This window comes from Anthonomus grandis, chromosome 11 (genome assembly GCF_022605725.1).
Source record: "Anthonomus grandis grandis chromosome 11, icAntGran1.3, whole genome shotgun sequence".
Taxonomy (NCBI): Eukaryota; Metazoa; Arthropoda; class Insecta; order Coleoptera; family Curculionidae; genus Anthonomus; species Anthonomus grandis.
The window spans coordinates 16,697,403-16,711,526 of NC_065556.1; the positions used below are offsets into that span (position 1 = coordinate 16,697,403).

The following is a 14,124-nucleotide window of genomic DNA, read 5'->3' on the forward strand; positions in this document are numbered from 1 at the left end:
CATAGTAATACACGAAGTAAAGGATGTTGATATAAGGAACATCCCAATCAGCTTTCATTAAATCGACAAAGACATGATGCACTCCAATAGTTGCCGTAGTACTACTGCTTTACGGTATCGCACACATGTTCCGTATTTTAAGTTTTTGGCGAACACCTCGGTCAAATAGCTTACTCCTCTCGCCCCGGGGAGTCCATAAGGTAAAGTAGGATAAAAGAGCAAGGCTTTATGGAAGGAACATTGGAGTAAGAGAGTAAGAAAATGTAAGATAGGTCGAGTTTATATATTAACAATTTACCAAGAAACGCGTGTGTTATACCGGGTGAACTTTTATATGAAAAATCAATGTAAATAAACCAAAATAAACAAAGTATTACCGAACTAATTATTAAATATCTTAAACTTTAAAGAAAACTTATGTTAACTAAAAATAAGTAAAATTAGCAAAAGGTAACAAAAGGAGAGAGAACGAAACAAAGACCAAAAATTATATGGTCGAGTGGATAGAAAAGTCCCATTTCTAAGCAAAAAGAATATAAAACAAAGACTGGCATTTATTAGGAAAAAATTTAATGAAAATTTCAAAGAAATTGGTGCAACTTTCTTTTTAGTGATGAGACGAAGATCAACTTATTCGGATCAGATGGAAGATTATTCGTTAGAAGGAGGAAGATTAAAGAATATAATCCTAGGAACCCAATAGGCACAGTTAAACACGGAGATGGAAATATCAAACTTTTCCTACAATAGGGTAGATCCCATTTTGGATTAAAGAGGAAAAGGACGACAAAACTACGACAAAAGAAAATTAATTTGGATATTCGATAGAGTCATGCTACCATATGCCAAAGAAAACATGCCTATAAGGTGGGTGTATCAACAAGATAACAACCCTAAACATATGGCACGGATTGTTAAACAATGGTTTACACAAAATAGGGTTTCGGTTCTGGAATGGCCATCACAATCGCCTAATCTTAACCCTATTGAAAACCTTTGGAAGAAGCTGAAAAACCGAGTAGCTTGTAAAAAAACAACAAATAAGCAAGATTTATGGAAGGAAGTTCAGAAAGCTTGGTAGTCCATCCCAGTTGAAACATGCCAAAATTTGATCAATTCGATGCCACGAATATGCGCAGGCGTCCTCCAGAATAAAGGTTATTCTACTAAGTACTGATTCGCTTATCTAATGCTGTCGTTTGTTTTGCGGTACATTGAAATTATAATTTTTTATGGCCGTTTTTGAAAAATACTCTTATTTTTTTGTTCACCATAAAACGTGTAAGAAATAAATTATTTATATATAATTACAAATTAAACTGGCAAAGAATAACGTATATATATTTTTTTATCACTAATGGCATGTTGTACAAATACGGAATCGTTATTGTTTTTTTCTCTATAGGTAGCACAATATATTATTAGGAATATTCAAATAAAACCAGGCCCTCTTATTTTTTTGGCCACTACTGTAAGTTTGAACCTGAAGGGGATACTGAGGTACTGCATGTTTATCGGAAGGGATTGGGGTTGGATCTTTTGGAATAAAATCATTATGTTTGTATTAACGAACAAACCAAGTTCGAAAGCATCTTATTTTTTACTTCTTTGAGTCCTCTGAATCCTCATTCTCATATTTGAATTTAAAACCTTTCCTTTAAAATATAATCTTTTAATTTATATTTCATTTATCGTCCCCCTTAATAGAATCTAATTAGTCGAAAGTGGTTCGAGTTTCATCCTTTGATTACAAATACATTTCAGAGTCCGATGATGATGAATTATCTCATGAAAACTCTTAAAAAATTGGCATTTATTTTGTTAAGAAAAGACTTCCTTTAAGAAAACATCTTCCTTCTTAACATATGATCCTGATGGGACCACATTGCTGATGGTCACCGCATATTACACCATTTAAGTGATTTTAAAATACATTTACAATATTTTTAAGCTGGTATATACATTAGCAATGTCGATAAGCGATCATTAACAACTGTAGCAGCAGCATGTTTAAAGCACTTTTCCTAGTAAATATATATTTTTTTAATATATTTAAAAAAAATGATGAAAATGGAAAAAACGTCACCTCTTCCGAATATCCGACGTGCTGATTGACGCAATGGCGTGTCGTACCAAGCAGCTGAGCGACCTTGGCCACGGACCGGTTTTGTCTACTGCGCCCGTCTTGCGTCCGCATCACAACACCCTATAAGTTAAATCATACCCCCAACACTACTTTACTACTCACCAAAGCCTTTTGAAGATATTCGAAAATTGAATAATGTAGGCCCGTTAGTCAATACTGAATTATGTTAAATAAAAAAAAGAAACTATTTCTGAAGAAGTTATATTGCTTGGTTAGGTTATGGAAGATGATGAAATAGTATGGTGTTAAAGTAGCAGATTTACAGAGATATAATTAAGAGAGAAAAACTGTAAAACAAAGGATTTTAATGTCTACTGAATAACTTCTAGTTTAAAAGTATAACAGATAATGGTTTTTGATACTATAAGAGGATGTCAATAAAACATTTAAAACACTATTCAGATATTGTGTACTAATCAGACTATGGACAATCCAAAATAAACCATTTAATTTTAGAGAATAAATTATTGGAACGGGGTTCTAATAACAAAAATTAAAGCCATTTTCTTCAAATGTCCACGTTTCGACTTTTTAATCAGATTATGTTTATGAATGCAACTGAAAAATTGAACCAAATAGGCTGTTTTTATAATGGCTTTGTTTCCTTACCCTTTTTAAATATAGCTGTATAATATTAATATATCCCATTGAATTAGTATTAAAAGGCTAAGCAAAGGATCGAAGATTTGAAAATGACGCAAAAATTCAAAGAAATAACAAATTTTGTGTACTAATAGATCGAGGAAATGCCTCTATTTAGGAAAATACACTTTCCAAGTGAAGGTCTTTGCCGTTCTAAAGGTTGCATACAGGGAGAAGTTAAGACGGGTCTATAAAATGAGATAATTTTATATAAATACTGTACACACCCGATCTAATGTAAAACAGGAATTCACAAAAGAAGTTGTGTAATAATGCTTCAAAGTGGGGACAAGAAGTAAAATTCTTTCCTAACAAGGAAGGCCGGAATTAGCCTTACCAGGAATAGGTTGCTTGCCAGCAATGATGTCTCATTAGAGTTCCAGCTGTACTGAAATTGGACAAGGAGATTACAATGGGACGAAGGACATCTATTAAGAAAAATTTGATTCATCCCAAGAAGACAGAAAAATGTGTAGGGTATAGTTTATCCTTGAGTTTTACTTGGTTTTCGAACTAACCTCGTTCCTATTAAAGAATTTTCAAATAAATGTTGAGATCATATGCTCCAACCAGAATACATGCCCGCATACTTCCAAAATCGTGAACAACTTATTGGAGCAGCACAATATTCAAGTACTGCCATAGCACTATCCTCTGAATTGAATTCTATTAAGTCTGAACCCTTGGGAAATGCTAAAAAGATTCGTTGCAAACATTTTAATGTCCAGATAATCAAACAGCTGTTAAATTGCATGCAAAAGAAATAACCACATTTGATAGAGACGATGTTGAAAATTTAATATGTAAAATAGTCAAGCATATATCGAGCTGTCAGTAGAACAGAGCTGATCGTACAGTCCACTTGGGTATTGAAAAATGCATAAAGGTGCAATGACGGAATTGGAATAGGAGTATACCAAATACTCAGTCAGAGTCACTGCGTCTAAACAACACACCATCGTCTGTCAAGGGGAAAACACGCAATTTAAGAAGTGCTTTACTAATTCTTGAGAGAAAATACCTCAAGCAAAGCATCGTTATTTTCACCAACAGTCAAGGGGCCATATCAGCACAGAGCTCCTATATCATTAGTTCCAAGATTAAAGGGGAACGTTCACACCATCAAACTCTCAATTCGTAAAAAGAAAACAAGGAATTAACATTACAAGGAAAGCTTCACTTCATGAAAAGTCAGTCGGATAAGGAGATTATAACGACACGAAGAACATAAAATTTGTCAATAAAGAGAATCGATATGCATTCTTATCATCTTCATCATCCCAAGAAGGAATTGGCGAATTTGTAGGGTCATTTGGGTTGAAGTTTCGACTGGTTTTTTTAGAACTAATCTCGTTCCTATTGAAGGTTATTTCAAATACATGCCGAGATCATATTATCGAACCCAGTGTTCTCCCATATATTTCAAATAGATAATAAATCGGATAGTTAATAAATTGGAAAAAAAATGTGTACTTATGGACAACCCATGTCAATAAGTATACAATTTTTTAGAACACAATATTTAGGTATGGCCTGCGCTTTTCTCTGAATTGAGCACCTTTGGGATGCTAAAAAGATTTGTTGCAAATATTAGTGTTCCAGATGAAAAAACAGCTGCTAAATTATATCTAAGAGAAATAGTAAGAAATTAAGCAAAACGATATTGAGAATTTGGTGAGAAGTATGTACAAAAGATACTGTATTGCAAAGAGTCTATTACTTAAGAATCGGAAAAACTATCGACTTCCAGAAGAGCCAAGCCTGCTGAGCTCTATCTTAGCCTAGTAGAGAGGTCAGTAAAGACATAATGGAAATCCTACCCACTTACTACAAAAAAAAATTAATTTGGTACAAGGATGAGTGACAACTATCTACACACCAAATATCCGGAGTCACTGGGTAAACAATATACCAGTGTTTGTCAATGGGAAAACATGCAATCAAAAGATTTGCTCCTTGAGAGAACCTACCTCAGGCTATTTTCACCGACAGTGAAGCAGCCATATAAGCACATGGATCATTTGTTATCAGATCCAAGATAATAGGATACTGTTTTGGAAAACTCAATTAGATAGAAAAGAAAAACAACATTAAGCTGATATGTTGGAAAGAAAGGGATCAAGCTCTCAGTTCGTAGAATCAGGACTTGTCTACGATATGGTAAGAAATATATATGCAAGTGAGTTAAGCAAAAAGAAAAAAAACTTAAAGAATGCCTATGGAACAACCTCTTGGGGTTAATTGAGTCTACGATAATAGCAAAAGGTCTACGGCTTCAATGGGTTTAGGTAAATTGTCCTATTGACTGCATGCAAGGTTGTCGTTGCAGGTCGTGCGATACATCTTCGTGCCTATGAAATTTTAAAAAACCTATTATCTCTGAAACCGTTACAGTTAGTAGCCTTTATCAAAGCCACAGAAGGATAGTTGATATTATGATTTGAGACTCAGACATCAATTCAGCTGCTAATAGCTGCAGATGTTTCACCCTTTTCTAACCTAATATGCATATAGAGCCTATGACATGTGTTTTTTTTCTAAGGAGAAAACGGGTTGTCTAAGGTTAGCCAACTAAGCGCAACTGAAAGGGGTCTGAAGTGATATTGTCTAGTATTGAGTCTTCCAGGCTTACCCGCAACAGATTTCTATACGTACTAGTTCAATGGTTGCTCTTTTCACCATTACTGTTGTAGTGCTACTACTATATCTAAAATCAGTATCTTGGGATTGATGATACTATCAAGTATGTGTATTTTGTGTTTCAGTTATATTCAATAAAAAATTACATAGTATTGTATAAATGGCTAAACTTATCGATTGAATCTCTGTGTTCGTTAGGGAATCATCGAGATATTATTCGTTTTGTTTTGGCTTGTAGGTGCTTCACATAGTTGCACTGCAGAAGCATTATCTGCAACCAAATAATGACCCTGAGGATTGCCCAATAACCTGGACTATATCGCTCGGATCAAAGAAAATAGATTGTTGATGGCAATTTATCAAAACATAAATAATTATAGAAAAGCTGGGCCACTAACAGCATTTTATTTAGATAATTAACGACATCCTTTATTCCAATATTTGTTATATAAGACAAATAATTAATTTGATTTAAAATCCTTTGATTTGATGATGTATGATAGTCATATGGTGCTACATACCATGCTAATACTCAAAACCATTATTAGGTATTTGTAAGTAATTGTGTAACTATGTTAAAGTAATTGTGTAGAGGGGAAAAATGAATTTATTTTTGATAAATTGAAGATGGATTAAAATAAAGTTGCAATAATCTAAAAGAAAAAAAATTACAAAAACATATATTTTGGAATTTTTCCTACGTTTAAGACAGATTCGATTCAATATTTTGTAAAGTTTAGTTTAAAATCAATTTTTATCCAGAATTTCTAACCAATAAAAAATGACTTTTTTTGTCATACTTAAAATATTTAATTCAACTTTTAAAATTTTTATTTGAATACAAATTAAATCCCCATAACTTTTACAAAAAACTACAACTACAGGATACAAAACGGCACTACAGACAAGATACAATCTACGAGAATTCGGTGCAAAAGCCATGCCTACAGGAAAAAGAGCTAATTTCATAAACAACTTTAAATACTTGACTAAAATTTTATTTTGATGTATGAAATTACCTCCACAAATAAAAAAAGTAGTGCATAAAAACAAACTAAAGAGTAAAAAAGAAAATACCTAAAGGTGTAACTAGCTTGGAACGGTGGCCAAGGTGTCTCAGTGCAACATAGATTCCTTTCTGTTTTCAAAAATTCATAAAAAATGAACCATGCGTGAGCTGTACAAAATGTACAAATAAGATTTATAAGCGACAATAACGACTGACGTTTTTGGTATATTTACTTACAGTTCAAGAGAGAGTAATAGTTAAAACACAGGTTTCTGAAAAAGGTGAACGCTGAGAAAAATGTATGTGAAGTTACTAAGTATGTGAAAAATAGTGTTACATTCAGAAAATATCAAGTGCAATGGCTTAAAATGCACTGAAGTATGTTTTAAGTTTTGAATATTGTTATTTACACACCATCACCAATATTAACATAAACTGCCTTAATAGCAAATAGAGCAAACAGTCTTTATAACATTTAATGCGCTTTAAAGATAAGTCACATATAGATGGGAGGTTGATACGTGCATAATATAAGATTAAATGTGATTTTTTGTAACAAAGACAAGAGATTGAAAAATACATGAATATAGACTAGTAGATATTTAGTGTTTAGGATAGATAAAATAAGAACAAGTTATGAAATGTGTATGAATTATTCTTACAATTGCAATTTAATATTAATGTTTTTATGAATTTTTACTAAAATGTTTAACATTTTAAATATTTTTTTTAATACGTAATAAAGCTGAAAAATAACGGGGTCGCTGCCTTTCTGTTCTATATAGAATTAAAAAATAATTTTTATTTAAACATAATAATACACATTTTCTAAACATAATTAAAATAACATACAAGGTGCCTCATGATAGTAGGAAACTAGCAACCTAGTTAAACCTTTAGCAGTAGTGGATTCTAATTGAGTTTGAAGTCAATATTTTCAATTTGCTTAAATCAAGTATATCTAATATTCAAGTAGGATTTGTTATATTAGATTGGACATTGATACGATTTTCTGATATTTAATACCTAAAGTGCAGACTTTAAATTAATATATAGGCTCTTGCATTCTTGGCTTTGTAACTTATTATGTAATTGTAAATAGTATAATGTAACTTACTATATCCTGACGATAACCTATACTTTTATTTACAAGTGATATGAAAATACTACAAATTTAAGTTGTAAATTGTTTTATGGATTATATTATGTATACTATGGATGATATTATCTTTTTTGCTTATTAATTTAAAGAGAAAAAAAACTATCAAAATATCATATTTTATATATTGTCTTTTAATTGATATATAATTTTATTTTAAAGTTCTTTGACTGGGTTAAACAGTAACCAACATATAAATAGAAGAATTACCATTTTTAGAAATTTCAGGCATGCCCTATCTCTGCTGTTTTGGGACATTCTTTGTAAAGGTGTCATTAGAAAAAGAATAATGGTTTAAGTTAAAATTTGGATATATAATTATAGGGTGTTTCAGAACTATGGGATCAAACTTCTGGGGGTTGTTCAGTGCAACAGAAGAATCCATTTGAGTATAGGAACCCATGTCCGGAAATGCGTCACTATGGCACTACGGCCCTAAGACGCGTTAAAATTTATAAAAAACATTAATTACCTAAATAGGATGTGCTGCATTTATTTTTACCTTTTGTACATGATACCATAACAACAATTGTTTAAAATCAACGCTTATCAATGTCAATTCTCAATGTCAAGTTTAAAAATTTTATAGCTTACAATTTTTGAACATTTATTGCTAATGGAAAACTTCTACTAATCAAGAATTGGCGCATATGCATTTGGCATACGGAGCAACAAATTGCAATGCACGAGCAGCATCGCGGTTGTATTATGAGCGTTATCCCGAACGAAAACATCCTGGATACAAAAAGTTTATTGCGGTTCATCGGCGGCTCGCTGAGACAGGCATGTTTAAGACCAAGATGCATGATACTGGTGTTGCTCGAACCGTAAGAATGGTCGAATTTGAAGAAGAGGTGCTTTAGCGAGTTGCCGATGAACCATCAAATAGCACACGTGACGTCGCTAAGAATATGAATACGAGTTACGCTTCTGTCTGGCGGGTACTACACGAGCAACAACTCCATCCTTACCACTTCCAGAAAGTTCAAGGTATGACTGCAGCCGATTATTATCCTAGAGTTCAATTTTGTCGATGGCTTCTGGATCACATCATTGCACAACCAAATTTTTTACGATATGTTTTGTGGACCGATGAAGCCTCTTTCACAAGAGACGGTATTTTTAATAGTAGGAATAGCCATGTTTGGGACGAAGAAAATCCTTATGCAATTTTTCCAAGAAAACATCAGAATCGTTGGTCTGTCAACGTATGAGCAGGCATTGTTGATGATTATTTAATTGGGCCATACCTTCTACCGGAACAGTTAACAGGACCTATTTATCTGCGTTTCTTGGAGGAAGTTCTCCCAGAACTCCTTGAAAATGTTCCACTAAACCTTAGACAGCAAATGTGGTTTCAGCATGATGGAGCGCCGGCTCACTTTGCTGTACAAGTACGCGAGTATTTGGCTCAGCGGTTTGGGCACCGTTGGATTGCCAGAGGTGGAGCAGTTTCTTGGCCTCCTAGGTCACCCGATTTAACGTCGCTCGATTTTGTCTTGTGGGGACATGTAAAGTCTTTAGTCTACGAAACTCCAGTAGAATCAGAGCTAGACTTAATTGGACGAATAACAGCAGCATTTGAAATCGCTCAAAACGAGGATCAAATTTTTAGTGTAGTCCGCCGAAATCACGTGCGGCGTTTAAATCGGTGTATTAAGGTTGGAGGAAGACATTTGGAACAATTGTTGTGATGGCATCATTTCCATTTACATTTCCGGACAGTCGAGCACAAGCAACAAGTCGAGGGGCAAAATTCGCAGACGAATTAAAGAGTGCATTTTTGAACAGCATTCGAAATTTCATTCGCATACGAACATGAAATGTAGTGGCAACGTAGCAAAGTCGAGTGCTGTTGGAGGCTATGTCAACCGGGATGAAGACGATAAAGATTTTTTAACCTAACCTAAAATTTAAGTTTAAAAACATCAGGGAATTTTAAGGTTTTTTCATGGAGTTTCTTGGGTTTTTCAAATTGACTTTTTTTAAGATGGATTCAAAAAATAAAAAAATATTGCGGTTTTGTGTCGAGTGAGCAAAAGAAAGAACTAATTTCATTTTCGGAAGAGCATCCATAATTAAAGTCGGGCAAATTCACCAAAGATTTTTCAGCTAAAACTGCACAATCCTTGTGGATAAAAGTAGCGGACAGTTTACACAGTCTCCGGAGCACTTAAAGAGCACATCAATTCCAGCGTAATAGGCTTGCTTAATCTATATAAATTATTAAATTAAGCATCTGAATACATTTTAAAAGGGTCAAGAAATGAAGAGTACATCTTATTCCTTCTATCAGCCAGAGTTTCAGTCTCTTCCAGTGCATCGACGATGTTTCTTTGCACAAGATTGATTAATCTTGCCATTTGATTATAGTTGTTTTTATTCAATAAACAACAAAAAAAAAACTACGAAAATACTCACACAAATTAAAAAAAAAAAACAAAGCTAGTTTAAAATCAAAATAAGACAAGTGGCAGAATTAAATTGAAAATCGCACACGAACTTTGAAATTCGAATGTTATATACCCATTCGAGACACTGCATGCGAAAAAGTTCGCATACGAAGCGGTCAAAAATACGAATATCGATTTTTCGTGCGAAATCCTTTAATTACGTATGCGAATCAAAGTCGAAGGGTTTCAAAAATACGGCCCCTGGATTATACATTCTTGAAACATTAGGTAATTTCACGTAAATGAGATAAAATGTGTCTAATGTTTTATTACCAGCTGATTAGAAGCTGCATATTCAGCAATTATAATTCTTTGTTAAGTATGATGATTAGGTTTAGAATTGGTTTCAATTTATAATTTCTTTTTCATATAATTCTCACATTTTAATTACATAGCCCATTAATAATAAAAGTCTACTTCGCTTAAAATTTCTAATTAATAAATAATTTATGCAAGCCAAACACTTTTAATAATTTAATGATTATTTGATATTTTTAAAATCTAGAAAATTTACAATTTTTAAAATCTCTTACCACCTATCTAGAGCATATCCTCTGAAAAATTGAACATTATTTACTATATATTTAGATTATTCTACTCTATACCTTCTATGGATACGTCAAATATAATTGTCACTTTTTGTAAAAAATACAAAAATATTCTTAGAAAGATGTTTTTAAAAGCATTAAGAAATCTTTTATTTATATTTAAACAAATCTGTCGGTTTCATTTAACAGATAGTAACATAAGCCTGTTATAGTAACAAAGGAAGTCCGATCATTATAAAATATGCTCCCTGAAACCTACGTAAAATATAATTACTAGGTTTTGTAGGAGTAATTTACAGTAAAACTAAAGATAACAACTCAATTTCTAGTATCATACATGGTGGAAACAAGTATAGAAGCTTTGTAGATCGACGAATCTAACTGTTGTTGTCTAGACAAGAAATCAAGCAATGTTTAAGAGCATTTTTTTCTGGTGAAATTTGCGACCACTTTCATGATATTAACACTTGTTTAAATTCGAATAGGGGTATTTACGACGTCGCAAAGATTTCAATGGGGCTTAAGTCAAGGACAGTTGGGATGGCCATTGAAGAAAAGTTAAGTTTTCTCAGCAAACCAATTTTTTACTATCTTTGACGCGTATTTCTAATCATTGGCCTGTTGAAATATCCATAGCCATGGTACATCTTCTGAAAATCGCAAGGTCTCTTTGTATATAAATTGATCGATTATACTCTACACTTTATGAATTTGGGATTCAGTTTCAATATTCCTAAATTGTTTTATGAATTTGAAAAGTAGTTTTACTAGGTTGTAATAGAGAATGTACTCTACCCGTAGCCGATCGATAGTTCTAGCCTGGACACTTATCCCCGCTTCCATCGATACCTCACAACAGAAGCCGAAATCATGCGAGGCGACGACCGCATGCGATGGCAAAAATTCCGCGCTGGGGCACATATTTTGCGTTGATTCGAAATAATATTTTACTGCAGTTATTATTGTAGTTTATAGTAAGACTACGCATTTACAATTTTAAACTACCAAACTATTTTGATACTCGCTTTGAGTTTTAAAAAGAATAAAAATTCGGTATTTAAATTAGGTAGGTAAATTAACAATTTTATTTTTAACTTACATTTTACAATCTTAATTTTATTTAGAATAATGCCTACCTCTTGTTGCATTCCTGTTTAAGCTCAGAAAAAATTAAAATGGATTTAAAATTTTTTTTTTTGTTTTTTTTTTTATTATCTTCGGAATCATTCAAATTTTCGATTTTTTAAATAAGCAACAAAAATTTGCCGTAGGTACCTACCTAATTTTGTTTTCGGCATTAACATTTTTACGAAAAAGTAATACAGCAATGCAAAAACTTTCCCATAGCAACCAAGATAATCCACAAAAGTGTCAAGGATAAGTTTTTGAAAAATTGTTTTTTTTTCAATAATCTTCAAAACCACATAAAATATAATATATATTATATTTTTTTATATGGCATATTCTTTTACAAGTAAATAATGTGCAACTTTGGGGTAATTTATCCATTTTCGTATTTTGAGGGTAGACGAATTTGAAACACCGTTTATGTATATTTCTCCAATAAAATACATAATAAAAAATATTTAAAACATTTATCATATACCTAAAAATACGTAATAATAAAAAAAAAATATTATCTTGTAAAATGTAAAATATTAGGTCCCGCGGTATCTCCACTTAGTCGTTCCACTGTACGGCGTGCGCCACCAAATCTCGGCTTCAATTTTGACGCCACGAAACCAGTGTCACGGCTAGAACTCTCGATCGGCTACGCTCTACCTCAATACAATTTCACCTTTAAGAAACATCCGGTGCCTGTTTTCTTTATTTTCTCGAAATCTACGATTGTTACATTCTTGGCTAACCATTTACTGATTTTGTATTTATTTATTAAGAAGGTAAAATACAAGCCCCATTCAGCAATAAATTGTGATTTTCTACTAATATATTGGTTTCTTTGTCTACAAACCACGGGATAAAAATCCTGTTAGATCTCTTCGATTTCTAGCATTACTTAGATTATCACGATTCTCACATTATTGTACTATTTTCCTTAACTCACTTTTTCAAAACTTTGCAATTACCAAAATTTTTTCCAATTCTAAATAAGTATACAATTTTTCAATTAAAATCAGATGAATGAAATAAAGCTACGTCCTGATATGAACAATTTATATTTAACCCGATATATGTACTGTAAAACAAAGACTGCACACTTTAAAATGCAGAATATAGTTCAAGTTTCTAACTGTATTTTCAACTACAAATTCCTTACCACAAAAAAGTAAAAGCAACATTTCTGTTTCAGTGGCGTTCTTACATTTTAGCAATATTTAAAACCCTTTTTTATGATTATATAGTACAAACCGATTTATAAATTTTCCACTACTGCAGGTGCCATTCGAATATAAAACAAACTAAAAAATATATGATATGCTAGCTTCCAACTAACGTGAGACACTCTTTATGTAAAAATTTGCTGCAGATTCTTAATTAAAGATAATCATGATGAATTGAAGTTTTCTTAAATATATACAATTTACAATATCTGTAATTTAAAAGCGATAAAGCATACGCCAAGCGTTTAATAAACGTGAACTTACCTCATCTTTTTCTTCAAGCAAATATTTAACTTGCCTGGTAATGAGAGGCAATAGAATCTGCCTACACTCCGGATACGTGCATAACTTGCTATGTACAATATCATTTATCGTCATCATTTTTTGTTTGGTGAGTCTACCGGAAGGAATGCTATTAAGAAGGTCGCAAAGAATATTACTAAAACATGTACATTTTTAGTTTATTCCTTGAATCTTTAACAGATTTATTACTACACACCTCAGTTCACACTTATCAAATATCAATAAAATATCGGGAATAGTACAGGGTAAATATTTCAAACAAGCCCCCTGCTCCCTTAAGAAAATATCATTTTGGGATGACATCATATAACTTATGTCTCGTAACAGCTCTCTCATACTATCCTCAAATTCGTCTTCCGGATCGATTATCGGATAAACTTCGACAAATAGGAGCCTTGATCTCGAAACGAATCTCATGATATACTGGAAAGCTTTCATTGTTCGAAATATTAGGTTATCTTTGGATGGGGGGTGGTTACTGTAACTGGCCCTTCCTATGATTGATTTGAGTATCGATATAAGTTTCCTAAAAAAAATTTATTCGAGAATTACTTTACAATCTAATTTTTTTTTAATTTCAAGTAGCACATTATACAGGTTGGCAAATAGAAGACTAAACATAGGCATTATAAATGGCAACACCGCTTCTCACTTACTTTGTGGTTGATAAGCGGCGCGGCGGATTCCGATCGTCTTATTTGCTATTTTCGGCAGGGCACAATCAGCAGCACTCATTTTGGTGTGTGATTGCATACTGCACCGTTGAGTTTTAAAGCGCTATTTTAATTTTTATAAATATTTACCATTATGGCAGTTTATACCCCTTCCGAAAATGTTCAACTGATTAAATGGTTTTATCAAGGCAGTTCGACAGTACAGTGC

The 14,124-nt window shown here is 32.7% G+C and overlaps 1 protein-coding gene across 2 annotated transcripts in view; it reads right to left on the reverse strand.

Annotated features, from left to right (window-relative positions):
• Positions 1–14,124, reverse strand: part of LOC126741968 (dedicator of cytokinesis protein 1) — an 82,905-nt gene that overhangs the window by 44,237 nt on the left and 24,544 nt on the right. The window contains exons 10-12 of one of the 2 annotated variants that reach the window (XM_050448455.1): positions 13,439–13,768; positions 13,204–13,378; positions 2,087–2,206 (exon numbers count right to left, since the gene is read on the reverse strand). In XM_050448455.1, the coding sequence (XP_050304412.1) occupies positions 2,087–2,206; positions 13,204–13,378; positions 13,439–13,768 (625 nt within the window). The remainder of the gene's footprint in view (positions 1–2,086; positions 2,207–13,203; positions 13,379–13,438; positions 13,769–14,124) is intronic. The other variant, XM_050448456.1, reaches the window with a different exon arrangement.